The sequence below is a fragment of the Anomaloglossus baeobatrachus genome, chromosome 3 (assembly GCF_048569485.1).
Source record: "Anomaloglossus baeobatrachus isolate aAnoBae1 chromosome 3, aAnoBae1.hap1, whole genome shotgun sequence".
In the NCBI taxonomy this organism is placed as follows: domain Eukaryota; kingdom Metazoa; phylum Chordata; class Amphibia; order Anura; family Aromobatidae; genus Anomaloglossus; species Anomaloglossus baeobatrachus.
This window is the reverse complement of record NC_134355.1, coordinates 671756237-671774712: the sequence shown is the minus strand read 5'-3', so window position 1 is coordinate 671774712 and position 18476 is coordinate 671756237. Positions and strand designations below refer to the sequence as shown.

General features: G+C 42.4%; 1 protein-coding gene and 1 long non-coding RNA gene across 2 annotated transcripts in view; one reads left to right on the top strand and one right to left on the bottom strand.

Moving 5' to 3' along the window:
• Positions 1 to 2911: 2911 nt before the first annotated feature.
• Positions 2912 to 5360, bottom strand: LOC142295745 (uncharacterized). Its single transcript, XR_012751540.1, has 3 exons — positions 4814 to 5360; positions 3361 to 3512; positions 2912 to 3263 (listed from the first exon to the last, which is right to left on the bottom strand). It is a non-coding gene; the product is annotated as an uncharacterized LOC142295745 (long non-coding RNA).
• A 3842-nt stretch (positions 5361 to 9202) lies between these two features.
• FDFT1 (farnesyl-diphosphate farnesyltransferase 1) overlaps positions 9203 to 18476 on the top strand; it is a 44883-nt gene continuing 35609 nt past the window's right edge. The window contains exon 1 of the mRNA XM_075341245.1: positions 9203 to 9389. Coding sequence (XP_075197360.1) covers positions 9291 to 9389 — 99 coding nt within the window. The 5' untranslated portion in view covers positions 9203 to 9290. The remainder of the gene's footprint in view (positions 9390 to 18476) is intronic.

The window sequence follows — 18476 nt, the reverse complement described above, 5'->3', positions numbered from 1 at the left end:
TTGCGCAAGTGGCTGCTACAGTGATCTGATGAGAAAGGGTGGTTAAGTTTAGCTACTAGGCCCTCACATCGTATCCAAAATGACTGTTCACCCCGTCCTCTGCTCCCTGTGCATTACATGTAGCAAATCCACACAGAATACATCCTAATGGCTGATAAATTGCTCAATGATGAGCAAATGATCAGAGGCACCAAGAATGGAAAAGTTTGTGCATCAACAGGGTTACTCCCATTACAGAGAGTAGTTGCGTATTGAAAGTTTTATTTTTTTATTAACTTATTTCTACTCCCACAGCTGTACCCACCGGATATTTTTTTTTTATCCACTCTTCTTCCACAAAACCCTCTAAAGTACTTATTCCAGTAGTTTTTTTATTTTTTCTTTACTTCAATTTGACATGGCTGTCTTTTGTGGGAAGAGTTGTAGTTTTGCAAGAAATAATTCATTATTCAATTATATATATATATATATATATAACCACTGGCCAAGGGTGCACGCTCCAAAGAGGAAGATATGGCTAGGTTCACACACTGCGTTTTTTTTTTTACGCTGCGTTTTTTTGCGGCCAAAAACGCACCCGCGGCATAACGCATGCGTTTTTACCACATTTTGTGCGTTTTGCTGCGGATTTGCTCACTGCGTTTTTATGCAGTTTTTATCAGTGAGCAATGCCATTAAAGATTGTTGAAAAAAAATAAAACTAATTTCCTTCCTCAATATGTTCTTCATTCTCCACTAGTGTATGCAGGAGAGCAGATAGCTGCAGAACTAAAAGGCTCAGAATGCTCCATCCAGGACTTGTAGTTGTGCTCCCCCTGCCTCTCCCTCCAGCACAAGACTCAGCCTCCTCCATCCAATAGTGTATGCAGGAGAGCAGAAAGCAGCTGCACAACTACAAGGCTCAGCATCCTACATCCAATAGTGTATTGAAGCCTACAAATGATCATTGGTTATCAATAAACCCATAAATAACAATCCAATTGGACACGTCTTTATCTGAAAAATTGTATATAAATCTTTATTATCAAAATTAATTTTTGTGAGGGCACACAATATGGATAGACAGTGTTGTTAAAAACATGTGTAAACCACCATATTAAAAACCAACAGGGCAGTGTGGTCAGTAAGTAATATCATTCAAATGAAGCATAATACAGCGGTCATGGTTAAACATCACAGGCTCAATTGTCCCCAAAAGGATAGTGATCAATGCATTACAATTTGTATAACAGCTTAAGATGGTGTTCCCCAGGTCACATACACTGGGAAACTTCAATCCATAAAGCACAAATGTCACGTCTGCAAATAATCCTGACAACCAGCAAAATAGTGCAATTTATTGGCAACATATATAGAGGTAGTCAATATTTAACCTCATTATTATAGATAATGTGATCATTTTCATCAGCCAAAATTGCAAACATAGTTGCGGGTAGTCATAAATCAAACATGATTATAGATATTACATCCAAAAGGGGGACATGCTTGCAGTTAATGAAAGTACATCTAGTTAATGCACATAAATGTAGTTAGATAGTACAGCCAGATACATCAATCCATATATGCAACCACGGCTATAACAGATTTCTAGCAGTCAATCAAGAATACACAATTGTATATCAGAATTATAAATAGCATCATATGCCATGGAGTTTATCATAGACATTGAGCCAGGAAATAATATAGGCGTAAGCCCAGGATTTAGATAAACCTTAGAGTGTTTGTCTGAAGATACAGACCCGCTGTAGCCATGGTACCAATCCCGACCACACTGCCCTGCACCTCGACGCGTTTCGCAGGAAAGCTTCGTCCAGGAGGTGCAGAGGCAGTGGGGAAGGCACTTTTTAAGGACACCAGAATATGACGCACCTGTGTGCATCGGCGCACGCCATCCGGCCAGGCCACCATCACCACGGCTCCCGGCGTCCCGGAAGCCAGACCGCGCATGCGCGCGCGGAGTGGATCCGATAGGACGCCAGGAGTCACGGGGAGGGAAGGACAGACCCGAACAGCGCGCGCACACCACAGTGCTGCTACTACGGCCATATCATGTAAGGGCAACCTGAGGGCAAACCCTCTCCAATGGGTAAATATTGTCAGTATAGTGCATTAGTCCACACAGGAGAGCACAACTGTACAATAACAGACATCATGCAATGTATATAAATATATATGATGTAAAGCATGGTTATTGTACCAATTTTCTAAGGAACTATATTTGCAGATTTTTGTACATATTATAGAGTCCTCACACCCTGTCTACAGCAGCGCAGACAAATGCAAATACATAAACACCAATGCGACAAATGACATTAATAAATCATCTTTGCTTGATCTCAGATGTCCTTGAGCATATTCATTTATGAATTTATATTTGTGCCAATCCACACAGCCCTGTAAATTAAGAAATATAAAAAACACACATTAAAAACAGTGCTGGAGACAAATCACCGCAGTCATTGTTATATACAGCGGAGAGCTACAGGAAAGGTCTGAAACTGATAGCATCATTTAACCCTTTCCGTTTGATTGTATCCAAAAGGGTAATCCACTTGGCCTCTTTCTGAGCAAGTAGGTTTTTGAAATTGCCTCCTCTCGTCCCTGGATATACCTTATCAATTCCCCTAAATTTCAGGAGTCTCCAGTTATTCGCATGAAATTCCCTAAAATGCTTAGGGATATTTTTAAGGGCTTCCACATCTTCCCTACTGACGGCTTTGCTGGCATTCTTGATATCTCTTATGTGTTCCATAATCCTCACTCTGAGTTCTCTAGATGTCAGCCCCACGTATATGAGCCCACATGGGCATATAGCCCAATAGATGACTCCTGTCGTGCGACAGTTTATGTAATGTAGGATCCTATACGTGGTGCTGCCATCATTTTTAGAGAAGTCACTAACCCTCATAAGCTGTGAACAAGCGCCACAATCGCCACAAGGGTAAGACCCCCATCTTGGGCCCTTTATACTGCCCAAAAAGTTATTAGGAGGGGGGACATAGTGGCTGCGGACAACTAAATCCTTGATGGTTTTGGATTTTTTGGGGGTTATAGCTGGTCTGGGTGTTAAGACACCAGCTAGATCGTTATCTGACAGCAGGATAGGCCAGTATTTGTTAATGATATTCGTCATTTCACGCCATTGGGCGTGGTATGGGGTGATATATCTTACCTTATGATCTTGTTCTCTTATTGCCGTTTTAAGAAGCTGGGATCGTGGAGTTTCTTTTGCCCGTGTATAGCCCTTATGTATGGAGTCCTCCCTGTAATGACGGGAACGAAAACGCCGTTTTAGGTCATTTGCTTGATGTTCAAACAACGTGTTAGTTGAGCAAATACGTTTAGCACGTAGGAACTGACCTATTGGGACAGCTTTGATGGTTTGTGCCGGATGTGAGGACCTCGCACTCAACAAGGAATTGACAGCAGTTCCTTTCCGATGAACGTCTGTTATCAGCATGCCGTCACATCCTTTTGATACTTTGACATCCAGGTATTCAATACTTTCGCTGCTGAAATTAAAAGTAAGTCCGATGTTTAGCCTATTGTTATTAAGTCCATCCATGAACTGTTTTAGCTGTTGGATCTCCCCCTCCCAAATCATAAATACATCATCTATAAAACGCAGCCACATGTGGACTGCGCCAGTTGGACCAGACGGAAATTCAATGGACCGCTCCCACCATCCAAGAAAGAGGTTAGCGTACGAGGGCGCACAAGACGCCCCCATTGCGGTCCCCCTCTCCTGGAGGTAGTAGCGGTCCTTGAATAAAAAATAATTGTGGGTTAACACAAATTTTAAAAGTAAGAGGAGGAGATCCACTAGCTGTTGGTCCATGTCTGTCATTCTCAAATAAAACTCAGCTGCACGAAGTCCATCCTGATGCGCTATAGAAGTATATAGCGATTGGACATCAGCGGTGACCATGACCATGTCGGCTTCCATGGTCAGATCTTCTAGCCTGTTCAAGAATTCCGTGGAGTCCCTTATGTAAGAAGGCAAAGTACACACACTGATCTTAAGGTAGTGATCTAGGAATCTACATATTGGCTCACACAAGCTATTATTTCCCGATACTATAGGTCTTCCGGGAGGTTGTTCTATACTCTTGTGTATCTTAGGTAAGAAGTATATTGTGGGAGTCACCGGATGTTCTTGTATAAGACCCTCAAAGACTGATTTGGGAATAATCCCCTCATCATAAGCCTTCTGGAGTATGGCCAAAAGCTCAATGCTAAATTTAGTTGTTGGATTCCCCTCAAGTTTAGTATAGCAGGCTTTATCATGTAGTTGTTTATAGGCCTCCTGCTCATAAGCTTTTGTGGACCAAATAACCACGTTTCCACCCTTGTCTGCCTGCTTGATCACTATATCCTTCATCAATTGTAGTTCTTTTAATGCTTGTCTCTGATGGCTACTTAAATTGTCATGAGTTCTTTTTGATGGTAGAGATCTAAATTCTTGAACTACCATCTTGACAAATAGCTCTATAGTGGGGCAGGCCGACAAGGGTGGAAAGGTGGTTGATTTCTTTTTAGTGTACGAGGGGAATCTTGTAAGATCAGTTGAGCTTTGTTCTGCCAAAAGGGACTCCAGAATCTTAATTGCCTCCTGTTCCTCCCTAGAAAATCCAGTCAGATTACCCGTATCCTTTTTCGCAAAGTATTTTTTAAGCAGAAGTTTGCGTCCAAACAGCTGGATGTCCTTTATTCCCGTGAACAGATCGAAATTGGCCACGGGAGAAAAGGACAACCCCAGCTGCAGCACCTCAAGCTGGGCCCCAGTCAGAATTTTATCTGTTAAATTTATTACCTTTAGGGTATCCTTGGCATGGGGACCATCTTTCCTCCAATTTTCCTGATTATGTCTGGTTTTATAGGAGTTTCTGGTTTCCACACCTCCTCGATAGGGTACCTGCCCATGGGCCTCGCGGTTTGAAATTTTTGAGCTGCCAGCACTTTCTGCTGATGAGACTGATTCTGCCAGGGACTGATTAGAAGACCTATGGTTAACCGGACGTCGACCATTCCTTTCATGATACCATTTGAAGACCGTGTTGTTTCTATAATCTGTTAGGTCTCGTTGAAATTTGCGTGCTTTCTTGGTCTTAATATCAGTTTCCCACTGTTTAAATTCTTCCTCCAACTCAATATCGAATTGAGCCAGTGATTCCTTGGATAATTTTTGTTTTATTTCAAGATTGAGCATTTCTATGTCCTTCTCCAGCTCATCAAGGCGTTTTTTGTCATGACCTATTAGAAGTTCAATCATCGTACGTGAGCACATCCTGCATGCTTCTTCCCACCTTTCTTTAAAATTCTCATCTTCAACTGGGAAGGCCGGAAACACCTGGACCCGGAGCCCCCTAGGTGTTATATCCTTACTCAGGTATTGCTTCAAAGAGGCCTTGTTCCACCAGGTTTTCGTTCTTTTAAGCAAGTAGGATTTTAATTTAACCTGTAGCTCTCTGCACTGCATAGAAGGTGACTGTACCGCTGTCTCTCCAGCACTGCCGAACACGTCTGCCAACTGTGTAGCCCAATTAGCATCTCTGCTGCGATAGTCCATTGCTAGACCTAAATTCACCAAAAAAATCAACAAAACCACCATTAATTGAATAAGATCCATAGTATCATGAATTTTAATATCTCTAAACCATGATCCCAAAATCTACATTGAAGCCTACAAATGATCATTGGTTATCAATAAACCCATAAATAACAATCCAATTGGACACGTCTTTATCTGAAAAATTGTATATAAATCTTTATTATCAAAATTAATTTTTGTGAGGGCACACAATATGGATAGACAGTGTTGTTAAAAACATGTGTAAACCACCATATTAAAAACCAACAGGGCAGTGTGGTCAGTAAGTAATATCATTCAAATGAAGCATAATACAGCGGTCATGGTTAAACATCACAGGCTCAATTGTCCCCAAAAGGATAGTGATCAATGCATTACAATTTGTATAACAGCTTAAGATGGTGTTCCCCAGGTCACATACACTGGGAAACTTCAATCCATAAAGCACAAATGTCACGTCTGCAAATAATCCTGACAACCAGCAAAATAGTGCAATTTATTGGCAACATATATAGAGGTAGTCAATATTTAACCTCATTATTATAGATAATGTGATCATTTTCATCAGCCAAAATTGCAAACATAGTTGCGGGTAGTCAATAGTGTATGCAGGAGAGCAGAAAGCAGCTACAGAACTACAAGGCTCAGCATCTTCCATCCAGGACTGTATGCAGGAGTTTTTTGCCCCCCCCCCTCCCCCCTCCCCCTCCCCCTCCCAAAAATGACGTGGGCTTTGCCATATTTTTGTATGCTAGCTAGGTACAGCAGGCAGCTACGGGCTGCCCCCAACCTCCAGATGCCTATTTGTACCCGGCTGGGAACCAAAAATATAGAGCCCCCTTTTTTTTTTTTTTTTTTTAAATGATTTCATGAAGTTCATGAAATAATTAAAAAAAAAATTACTTGGGCTTCGCCCAATTTTTGAGTCCAGCCAGGTACAAGTAGGCATCTGGGGATTGGAATCTGCAGTTCAGAGTGCCCAAGCTTTTTGGGCACCCCTGCTGGGAATTGCAGTCCACAGCCGCCCCAGAAAATGGCGGTTTCATAGAAGTGCTATCTTCTGGCGCTGTATCCAACTTTTCCAGCTGCCCTGGTGACGGGTGGCTCGCTAGGTAATAATGGGGTTAGGGCTAGCTGTATATTATCAACTGGCCCTAAGCCCGAAATTTCATGGTGTCACGCCAATATTAGACATGGCCACCATGAATTTCTAGTAAGAGTAAAAAAAACAACACAGAAAAAATATTTTTATTAGAAATAAAACACAACACAATTAGTGACTCCATCTTTATTGCAATAAAGACCCCCCTCCGCAGTAATCCTGGGTCAGGGTCCCGCGCCGTCCAATCCAGATGCAATATCATCTGATTGGTTTGCTGGAAGGCAAAGCGATCAGATGTCAGGTTCAATTATGTGAATCACATGACACAGCAGCTGATTGTATAAGCGGCTTTTATACAATCAGCTGATGCATCAGTGCAAAAAAAATAAATAAAAAATACTCACTTATGTGCTGATTACCGGCAGCTCCTGGAGCGGAGTCTGATCCCCTCTGATCGCTGCAGGAACTGCTGGTAATCAGGGATGAAGTCTCCTGATGGCAGGATCAGCTGATAGGTTAAGCCGGCCGGGCGCTAAAAACCCGGCGTCACCGCGAGACTTGCGGTCACCTGACGCATCAGCTGATCGTATCAGGTGATCCACCGCCAGGTCCTGCAGGCATCGTACGTGCCCGGGGAGACTGCACACAGCCAGAGTGGCGGTACCGGGAGAGGAGCTGGGAGCGGGCATGGCACCGGGAGTCTGCAGACAGGTGAGTATGACATATTGTTTTTTTCTGCTGTTCACTTTTGATTTCACAGCTGCCTCCACCTTCCGCCCGGCCATGGCGCCGCACGGGAACAGACATGCACAGGACGGGAGGTGGACGCAGCGGTGACGGTACCGGGATGTTCACGCTTCTGTGTTTACAGACAGAAGGAATCCTCTTCCTGTACACGTCACTTTACTGCCCACCCCTTGCGTTTATAGCTGCGTTTTTAGTCATAGAAACGCACTAAAACGCAGCTATATTTGCAATTTGCGTTTTTCATTGCGTTTTTCAGCTTCTCATTGAACTCAGTGGGTGGAAAACGCAAAAATAATTGACATGCTGTGTTTTTGTGAGCACCACAGAAACGCAGCTAAAAAAAAACAAACTGTGTGCGGACGCAAAAAAGAAAACTCATAGACTTTGCTGGGTAAGCAAAGTCATGCAGTTTTCTGAGCAAAAAACGTGCAAAAAACACGCTGTGTGAACTTACGCTATCTCCCCGATTATTCATATGAGAAGAAAACAGCGGCAGTGTTCATGGCTCAAGCATAAAAACCTGCTTTAGCGGGGGAAGAGGCCGGGTGCAGACGCGCAGGACTATGGCCGTTTTGTGGTGGATTGCACTTCAACGGGTCCTTGGATGTGAAACGGAATGCCCCCCCCCCCCCTTCCTAAACGAGGTGCATCCGGTCCTCGTGACTCTTCTAGGGGAGATTATTGCATTTCCCGTGGAAGTGCAATCCAGCACAAAACGGCCATAGTCCTGAGAGCGTCTGCGCCCGGCCTCTCTCTCCCCACCCCACCACCCCCAAAAGCGGATTTTTATGCTTGAGCCATGGACACTGCCGCTGCTTTCTTCTCATATGAATAATATATATTTGTAGAATTTGTTTTATTTGTATTTTAGAACCTGCGATTTTTTTTTTTTTTTTTTTGCTTTGTTGTCTCCATAAGGCTGTAAAATACCTATACTTTACCTACAATGGTTCCTACCTTTAGTTCGGCCCAGCCCCACCTCTATATTGGGGCACAGACCCGCATCACAGCCTTTTGCAAGTCTCCTAAAAACACCTTTTATATATTTTATTTACAGTTTTTGGATTTCACAAGGCCTAACGAAACATCTGCTTGGTTACCCATAGCAACCAATCACAGCGCAGCTTTCATTGTTTTCTAGCAGTTTCAGAAATGAAAGCTGAGCTCTGATTGGTTGCGATCAGCACCGTGGCGGGTTTTTCTGCCTATTGATACATTTTTCCCTCCTTATATAAAACACCAGTGTACGTAGGAGCAAAGATGTAATAATCCAAATATTCACTAAAGTCTTAATCTTATAATTAACTTTTATTTGCATCTAATATTTATTTTGCTACCGGAATATGTTTTTTATAATGTGTGAAGATTTACAGTTCCACGTGAATGGACATGTTTTTATAATGTGCGTGGATATGTTCCTCATGAATGTAGAGCTTGCAGGGGAGTTTGGGATTTGTAGTTTTACAATATATCAGCTAAGTTCATTTTAGTGTCTGAAAAACTACACTTCCCGGCATGCGTCACTGTTCATCCGATTTCCCGTTGCTTCACCTTTCCCTGTAATCACTATAGCCCCGCCTACATTTGCGACAGTCTTTACGTCATATTTCCCCCTCAACCAATCACTTCTCAGCGCTATGCGTCACCCCAGCAACAGGTCTTCTCTAATTGGTTGGCGTTCTCTGGTACGAGAGCCGTCTATCCAATCAGAGTCGTCAGTCCACAGTGGAGCTGCGCAGTTATTGGTTCGCACTGACAGGTGAGGCGGCGCTACGGGGATAGACGTCTGACGAGTATAGCGGTGCTCGCCGTGATGCTGTAGCCGGTACTCGAACTCCATCCTCGGCGGCCATGGACTTCCTGAGGTCGCTGGGACACCCGGAGGAGATCTACAACCTGTGCAGGTTCAAGATGGCGGGCTGCCGGGCTGTGCTGAGCAGGCAGGAGCGGGTAAGGAGGGCACTGAGGGGTTGTCAGCAGCGGCTTATCCTCAAGGTTGTCAGAAGGAAACAGCAGCTTAATAATCTGCTGTTTCTAATGTACAGGCGTTATTTAGATTTACAGTCGTCATGGCAACGCTTGTCTTGTCCGTTTTTTTTTTCTCCCCCGCTGTTGTCAGCGGTTACAATTTTTGAAAATTTCAAATCTTTTATTTAAAAATAAAGAAAAATTCAGTTGAGTGGGGGCGGGGCTTCTCCGCGCCTGTGATAGAGCTCCACAGCGCTATCTTTATTTCCAATTTTTTGGTTTGTATTTTAGCACCGGATTTGTATTTTGCGGTTTTCTTGCATTTACCAGTCACGATGTGGTAAAAATGGGTAAAAAAAAAAAAAAATTGGGGCATTTATTGACAGGACAGCACCAAATGTCTGAGAAATGGCGCCGAGCCCAGCCTGGGGACCCTTATAGGGATTGGGGGCTCGGTACACACCATCAGAACTGAGGCGGGTATTCTGCTCTCATTAATTTCCATGGGAAGCACTGATAACCTACCATAGAAGTGAATGGAGAAAACTGCACATACCTCTGTTCTGCCAATACATACTCGTGCATCTCATATTAGAAAATCATCAAAAGTCCATTTATTTCAGTAATTCAATACAAAAATACATATTATATAGTCATTACACACAGAGGGATCTATTCCTATATATTATATAGTCATTACACACAGAGGGATCTATTCCTATATATTATATAGTCATTACACACAGAAGGATCTATTCCTATATATTATATAGTCATTACACACAGAGGGATCTATTTCTATATATTATATAGTCACTACACACAGAGGGATCTATTCCTATATATTATACAGAGTCATTACACACTGAGGGATCTATTCCTATATATTATATAGTCATTACACACTGAGGGATCTATTCCTATATATTATACAGAGTCATTACACACAGAGGGATCTATTCCTATATATTATACAGAGTCATTACACACAGAGGGATGTATTCCTATATATTATACAGAGTCATTACACACAGAGGGATGTATTCCTATATATTATACAGAGTCATTACACACAGAGGGATCTATTCCTATATATTATATAGTCATTACACACAGAGGGATCTATTCCGATATAATATATAGAGTCATTACACACAGAGGGATCTATTCCTATATATTATATAGTCATTACACACAGAGGGATCTATTCCTATATATTATATAGTCATTACACACAGAGGGATCTATTCCTATATATTATACAGAGTCATTACACACAGAGGGATCTATTCCTATATATTATATAGTCATTACACACTGAGGGATCTATTCCTATATATTATACAGAGTCACTACACACAGAGGGATCTATTCCTATATATTATATAGAGTCATTACACACAGAGGGATCTATTCCTATATATTATATAGAGTCACTACACACTGAGGGATCTATTCCTATATATTATATAGCCATTACACACTGAGGGATCTATTCCTATATATTATATAGTCATTACACACTGAGGGATCTATTCCTATATATTATATAGTCATTACACACTGAGGGATCTATTCATATATATTATATAGAGTCATTACATACAGAGGGATCTATTCCTATATATTATATAGAGTCACTACACACTGAGGGATCTATTCCTATATATTATATAGTCATTACACACTGAGGGATCTATTCCTATATATTATATAGAGTCATTACACACTGAGGGATCTATTCCTATATATTATATAGAGTCACTACACACTGAGGGATCTATTCCTATATATTATATAGAGTCACTACACACTGAGGGATCTATTCCTATATATTATATAGTCATTACACACTGAGGGATCTATTCCTATATATTATATAGAGTCAATACACACTGAGGGATCTATTCCTATATATTATATAGTCATTACACACTGAGGGATCTATTCCTATATATTATATAGAGTCATTACACACAGAGGGATGTATTCCTATATATTATACAGAGTCACTACACACAGAGGGATGTATTCCTATATATTATACAGAGTCACTACACACAGAGGGATCTATTCCTATATATTAGAGTCACTACACACAGAGGGATCTATTCCTATATATTATATAGAGTCATTACACAGAGGGATCTATTCATTTATATTATACAGAGTCATTACACACAGAGGGATCTATTCCTATATATTATATAGTCATTACACACTGAGGGATCAATTTCGCGTGTTTATTTCTATTAATGTTGATGATTATGGCTTAGTCAACGAGAACCCAAAAGTCATTATCTCAGAAAATAAGAATAATTACCACAAAACACCTACCAAGCTTCTACCAAGTAGAGCTGCTTGTCGCACTCGTAAAAGACCGGGACCGGCAGATCGTTGCTCAATTAAAAAAAAAAAACCTGATCCGCTCCAGAATCTAGTGCCCATATAAGTCTATGAGGACCAGAATCCAGAGATTAAAAACATTGGTGGAAGGAATAGGGGGGCAGGAACAAGCACGGCGTAGTCACCCGAGGCTGTGACATGGCAGCAAACTCCTTCCGGGTCACGCTTTTCTCTTCCGGAGCCGACAATTGACTGTTCACTGCTTTGCCCGCCCACCGGTGCGTGTAATTGGTTGCATCTAGACACGCCCCCACCCTGTGTGTCAGCTGACTGCAACCAGTCACAGGCTCCAGGACGGCCGGTGGGCGGGGAAAGCAGTGCAAGTGTCTGCGGGTCAGTATGGTGAGCATGCATGTCTTTCAGAAACACATGCCACGTTCCGGTCAGAAGTGTGCTGCTATGCCGGTGCTGCCACACTAGATTCGCACGAGTCCCTCGCAAGTGTGACTCCGGTCTAAGAGAAACCGCATGTGACTTTTTTAAAATAATTAAAAATAAAAAAAAGACGTGCGGGCCCCTCTAATTTTCATCCCCAGCCACGATAAAGCCAGCTGGGGGCTGGCATTCTCAGCCTGCAGCCACCCGGTAATGCCACATCCATTAAATGTAACAATCCTGGTGCTTTACCAGCTCTTCCCGTGGCCCTGGTATGGTGGCAATCAGGGTAATAAGGGGTTAATAGCAGCGCACAGCTGCTACTAAACCCTAGGTTAGTGATGGCAGGTGTCTATGAGATATCTGCATAACAAACCTGTACAAAAAGAAGTACAAACACAGAGAAAAAAAAATCCTTTTATTTGGAATAAAATACATAACCACCCCCTCCTTCACCACTTTATTAACCCCCAACATCCTGCAGCCCCGGCGTAATCCACATGAGTTCCCATGATGACGCATCCAGCTCTGCTATATCTCACAGCTAACAGCCATAGAGAACGACCTCCGGCTGTGAGTGTAGCCTATCACTCAGCCGCGATGACTGCAGGCAGAGACTGTCACAGGCTGAAGGCTCATCTAACTGCAACAAATCACAGAAGACAGGACGGCCGGTGGGCGGGGAAAACACGGAAAGCTGTACTGCACAGTACAGGAAATGAATACCCGACCCGGAAGCAGTGTGCAGCCATGACACAGAGTCTCGGAAATATTAAACTGTCACTTAATTCTTATTTTCTTTATTTTTCAATGAATTTCCCCAGTGCCGGATCATGCACCCGGAATGCTGGGTTCGGCAACTGGGTGTCATTGAAACCGTGCGGATCCGAACTTTTACAGTCCGGATCTGCTCAGCCCTATTACTAAGCAATTAAAACGTTCCCTTAGTCTGGTTCAGTAGACTACACAATCATGGGGAAGACTGCTGACTTGACAGATGTCCACATGGCAGTCACTGACGCACTCCACAAGGAGGGTAAGCCACAAAAGGTCATTGCTATATAGAAATAGATCCCTTTGTGTGTAATGACTCTCTATATAATATATAGGAATAGATCCCTCTGTGTGTAATGACTATATAATATATAGGAATAGACCCCTCTGTGTGTAATGACTCTATATAATATATAGGAATAGATCCCTCTGTGTGTAATGACTCTACAGTCATGGCCAAAAGTTTTGAGAATGACACCAAAATGATATTTTCACATGATCTGTTGCCCTCTGGTGTTTAATTGTGTTTGTCTGATGTTTACATCACATACAGAAATATAATTGCAATCATATTATGAGACCAGAAGGTTCTATTGACAGTTAGAATGAGTTAATGCAGCAAGTCAATATTTGCAGTGTTGACCCTTCTTCTTCGGGACCTCTGCAATTCTCCCTGGCATGCTCTCAGTCACCTTCTGGAGCAAATCCCGATGATCGCTGTCCATTCTTGTATAAGCAATGCTTGCATTTTGCCAGAATTTGTTGGTTTTTGTTTGTCCACCCGTCTCTTGATGATTGCCCACAAGTTCTCAATGGGATTAAGATCTGGGGAGTTTCCAGGCCATGGACCCAAAATCTCTGTTTTGTTCCATGAGCCATTTAGTGATCACCTTTGCTTTATGGCAAGGTGCTCCATCATACTGGAATAGGCATTGTTGGGCGCCAAACTGCTCTTGGACAGTTGGGAGAAGTTGCTCTTGGAGGACATTCTGGTACCATTCTTTATTCATGGCTGTGTTTTTAGGCAAGACTGTGAGTGGTGCGATTCCCTTGGCTGAGAAGCAACCCCACACATGAATGGTTTCAGGATGCTTAACAGTTGGCATGAGACAAGACTGGTGCTAGCGCTCATCTCTTCTTCTCCTAATAAGCTGTTTTCCAGATGTCCCAAACAATCGAAAAGGGGATTCATCTGAGAAAATGACTTTACCCCAGTCCTCAGCAGTCCACTCCCTGTACCTTTTGCAGAATATCAGTCGGTCCCTGATGTTTTTTCTGGAGAGAAGTGGCTTCTTTGCTGCCCTCCTTGACACCAGGCCTTGCTCAAGCAGTCTCCGCCTCACAGTGCGTGCAGAAGCCCTCACACCAGCCTGCTGCCATTGCTGAGCTAGCTCGCCACTGCTGGTAGTCCCATCCCGCAGCTGAAACAGTTTTAAGATACGGTCCTGGCGTTTGCTGGTCCTTCTTGGGCGCCCTGGAGCCTTTTTGGCAACAATTGAAGCTCTCTCCTTGAAGTTCTTGATGATGCGATAGATTGTTGACTGAGGTGCAATCTTTGTAGCTGCGATACTCTTCCCTGTTAGGCCCTTTTTGTGCAGAGCAATGATGGCTGCACGTGTTTCTTTAGAGATAAGCATGGTTAACTGAAGAGAAACAATGATACCAAGCACCAGCCTCCTTTTAAAGTGTCCACTGGTGTAATTCTTACTTAATCATGACTGATTGATCGCCAGCCCTGTCCTCATCAACACCCACACTTGTGTTAATGGAACAATCACTAAAACAATGTTAGCTGCTCCTTTTAAGGCAGGAATGCAATGATGTTGAAATGTGTTTTGGGGGTTGAAGTTCATTTTCTTAGCCAATATTGACTTTGCAAGTAATTGCTGTTAAGCTGATCACTCTTTATGACATTCTGGAGTATATGCAAATTGCCATTAGAAAAACTTAAGCAGTAGACTTTGTAACAATTAATATTTGTAGCATTCTCAAAACTTTTGGCCATGACTCTATATAATATATAGGAATAGATTCCTCGGTGTGTAATAACTCTATATAGTATATAGGAATAGAGCCCTCTGTGTGTAATGACTATATAATATATAGGAATAGATGCCTCTGTGTGTAATGACTCTATATAATATATAGGAGTAGATCCCTCTGTGTGTAATGACTATATAATATATAGGAATAGATCCTTCTGTGTGTAATGACTCTATATAATATATATAGGAACAGATCCCTCTGTGTGTAATGACTCTATATAATATATAGGAACAGATCCTTCTGTGTGTAATGACTATATAATATATAGGAATAGATCGCTCTGTGTGTAATGACTCTAATATATAGGAATAGATCCCTCTGTGTGCAGTGACTCTATATAATATATAGGAACAGATCCCTCTGTGTGTAGTGACTCTATATAATATATAGGAATAGATCACTCTGTGTGTAGTGACTCTATATAATATATAGGAATAGATCCCTCTGTGTGTAGTGACTTTATATAATATATAGGAATAGTTCCCTCTGTGTGTAGTGACTCTATATAATATATAGGAATAGATCCCTCTGTGTGTAATGACTCTATATAATATATAGGAACAGATCCCTCTGTGTGTAGTGACTCTATATAATATATAGGAACAGATCCCTCTGTGTAATGACTCTATATAATATATAGGAATAGTTCCCTCTGTGTGTAGTGACTCTATATAATATATAGGAATAGATCCCTCTGTGTGTAGTGACTCTATATAATATATAGGAATAGATCCTTCTGTGTGTAGTGACACTATATAATGAGTTTCTTTTTTGTATTGAATTACTGAAATAAATTAAATTAACTTTTTGAGGATATTCTAATTTACCGAGATGCACTTGTACCGAGCCCCTGATAAGGGTCCCAGGACTGTAACCTGTATCTGGAAATCGTGAGCTATCAGGAACATAGGAGGTGCGCATGTGCAGCTGTCTCCATTCACTGCACACAGTTGAATTTCTTTTCCCCTAACTGAATTTCAGAACTGCAGCGTTCATTTACCAATAGAAAGCAATTAGAAAGTGAAAAAACAAACACACACATTTTGGTTTTGAAGCTTTTTTTTTTTTTATTGAATAAAACAAAACATACTGTAAAGTACAAATTATCTGCAACAACTGCAAAAAGGGCGTTTTTAGCAGATTTTAGCATAATTTTGAATGCAGCTCTGAAGTATAATACAGACTATAACTTAGGATCAGTAATGTAATATATGTGCACAGTGACTGCACTAGCAGAATAGTGAGTGCAGCTCTGAAGTATAATACAGACTATAACTTAGGATCAGTAATGTAATATATGTGCACAGTGACTGCACTAGCAGAATAGTGAGTGCAGCTCTGGAGTATAATACAGGAGGTAACTCAGGATCAGTACAGGATCAGTAATGTATGTACACAGTGACTGCACCAGCAGAATAGTGAGTGCAGCTCTGGAGTATAATACAGGAGGTAACTCAGGATCAGTACAGGATCAGTAATGTATGTACACAGTGACTGCACCAGCAGAATAGTGAGTGCAGCTCTGGAGTATAATACAGGATATAACTCAGGATCAGTACAGGATAAGTCATGTAATCCATGCACTGATCCTGATTTACATCCTGTATTATTCTCCAGAGCTGTACTCACTATTCTGCTGGTGCAGTCACTGTGTACATACATTACATTACTGATCCTGAGTTACCTCCTGTATTATTCTCCAGAGCTGCACTCACTATTCTGCTGGTGCAGTCACTGTGTACATACATTACTGATCCTGAGTTACATCCTGTATTATACTCCAGAGCTGCACTCACTATTCTGCTGGTGCAGTCACTGTGTACATACATTACTGATCCTGAGTTACATCCTGTATTATACTCCAGAGCTGCACTCACTATTCTGCTGGTGCAGTCACTGTGTACATAAATTACTGATCCTGTACTGATCCTGAGTTACATCCTGTATTATACTCCAGAGCTGCACTCACTATTCTGCTGGTGTAGTCACTGTGTACATACATTGCATTATTGATCCTGAGTTACATCCTGTATTATACTCCAGAGCTGAACACACTATTCTGCTGGTGTAGTCACTGTGTACATACATTACATTACTGATCCTGAGTTACCTCCTGTATTATACTGCAGAGCTGCACTCACTATTCTGCTGGTGCAGTCACTGTGTACGTACATTACTGATCCTGTACTGATCCTGAGTTACCTCCTGTATTATACTCCAGAGCTGCACTCACTATTCTGCTGGTGCAGTCACTGTGTACATACATTACGGAGTGTGATACAAGATGTAGCTCCGGGTCAGTGATTAGTTGCGTTGCTTCTGGGGACGTCTTCTCCTCATGTATTAGCTGTGTTGTATCTTCCGCGGTGTGAGGTTTCTTCTCACCTGGAGGAATCTTCTTTCCTTGGTATTATATATATTGCATTCAAGTGTAATAATATTCTATGGGGAAAAAAATAATTATTTTTTTTTGTTTTTTGTCTGTGGCCTCTTAACTCATGAGGTTTCTGAGCGAGTTCATTCCATAAATCTCCCAGGGGCAGTAATAGCATATAGGGGTCACCAAACAGCCCCAGATGCAAGAAGTGGCCGGTGGGTGCAGTATTCCCTGCGCTGTGCAGGACCCCTGGATGACATGTCACTGCCCCAGAGGGGCTTCATCCAGGGTAGAGAAGAAATGGAGGGTCACTGTGGCTCCGGCCTAGAAAATCCCCCCTAATTGCAGTAAAGCTGCTTGTCCTCTACTGTGACCTCCTCAGCAGCTGTTTCTCCAGAGCTGCACTCATACTGCACATTCAGGTTCTCCGCTCCCCTCCCCCAGGGTCAGAGGACACTGAGGTATAAGGAGTTGTTTGTTTGGTGGAAGTGACTATGCTGCCCCTGTGCAGGTAGAGGAAGAAACCCTGTATTTACTGGTGATTTCAATATTATAACTTAAAGGGGTTGTCCAGTGCTGCCCACCGTGCCTGTCCTGATTAAAGGGGTTGTCCAGCGCCACTCACCAGGCCAGTCCTGCGTAAAGGGGTTTTCCAGCGCCGGTCACCATGCTTGTCCTGCCTAAAGGGATTGCCCAATCCTGCTTAAAGGGGTTGTCCAGCATTGCTAATCAGGCCAGTCCTGCTTAAATGGAGTTGTCCAGCACAACTCAGCAGGCCTGTCCTTAAAGGGATTGTCAGCACTGGTCACTTCCACATTAGGATTGCAGCACTGCTCCACAGTTATGACATCATCTGCGGTGCTAACCACTGAGCCAACACAAGACTGCGGTGCTAACCACTGAGCCACCACAAGACTGCGGTGCTAACCACTGAGCCACCACAAGACTGCAATGCTAACCACTGAGCCACCACAAGACTGCAGTGCTAACCACTGAGCCACCACAAGACTGCAGTGCTAACCACTGAGCCACCACAAGACTGCAGTGCTAACCACTGAGCCACCACAAGACTGCAGTGCTAACCACTGAGC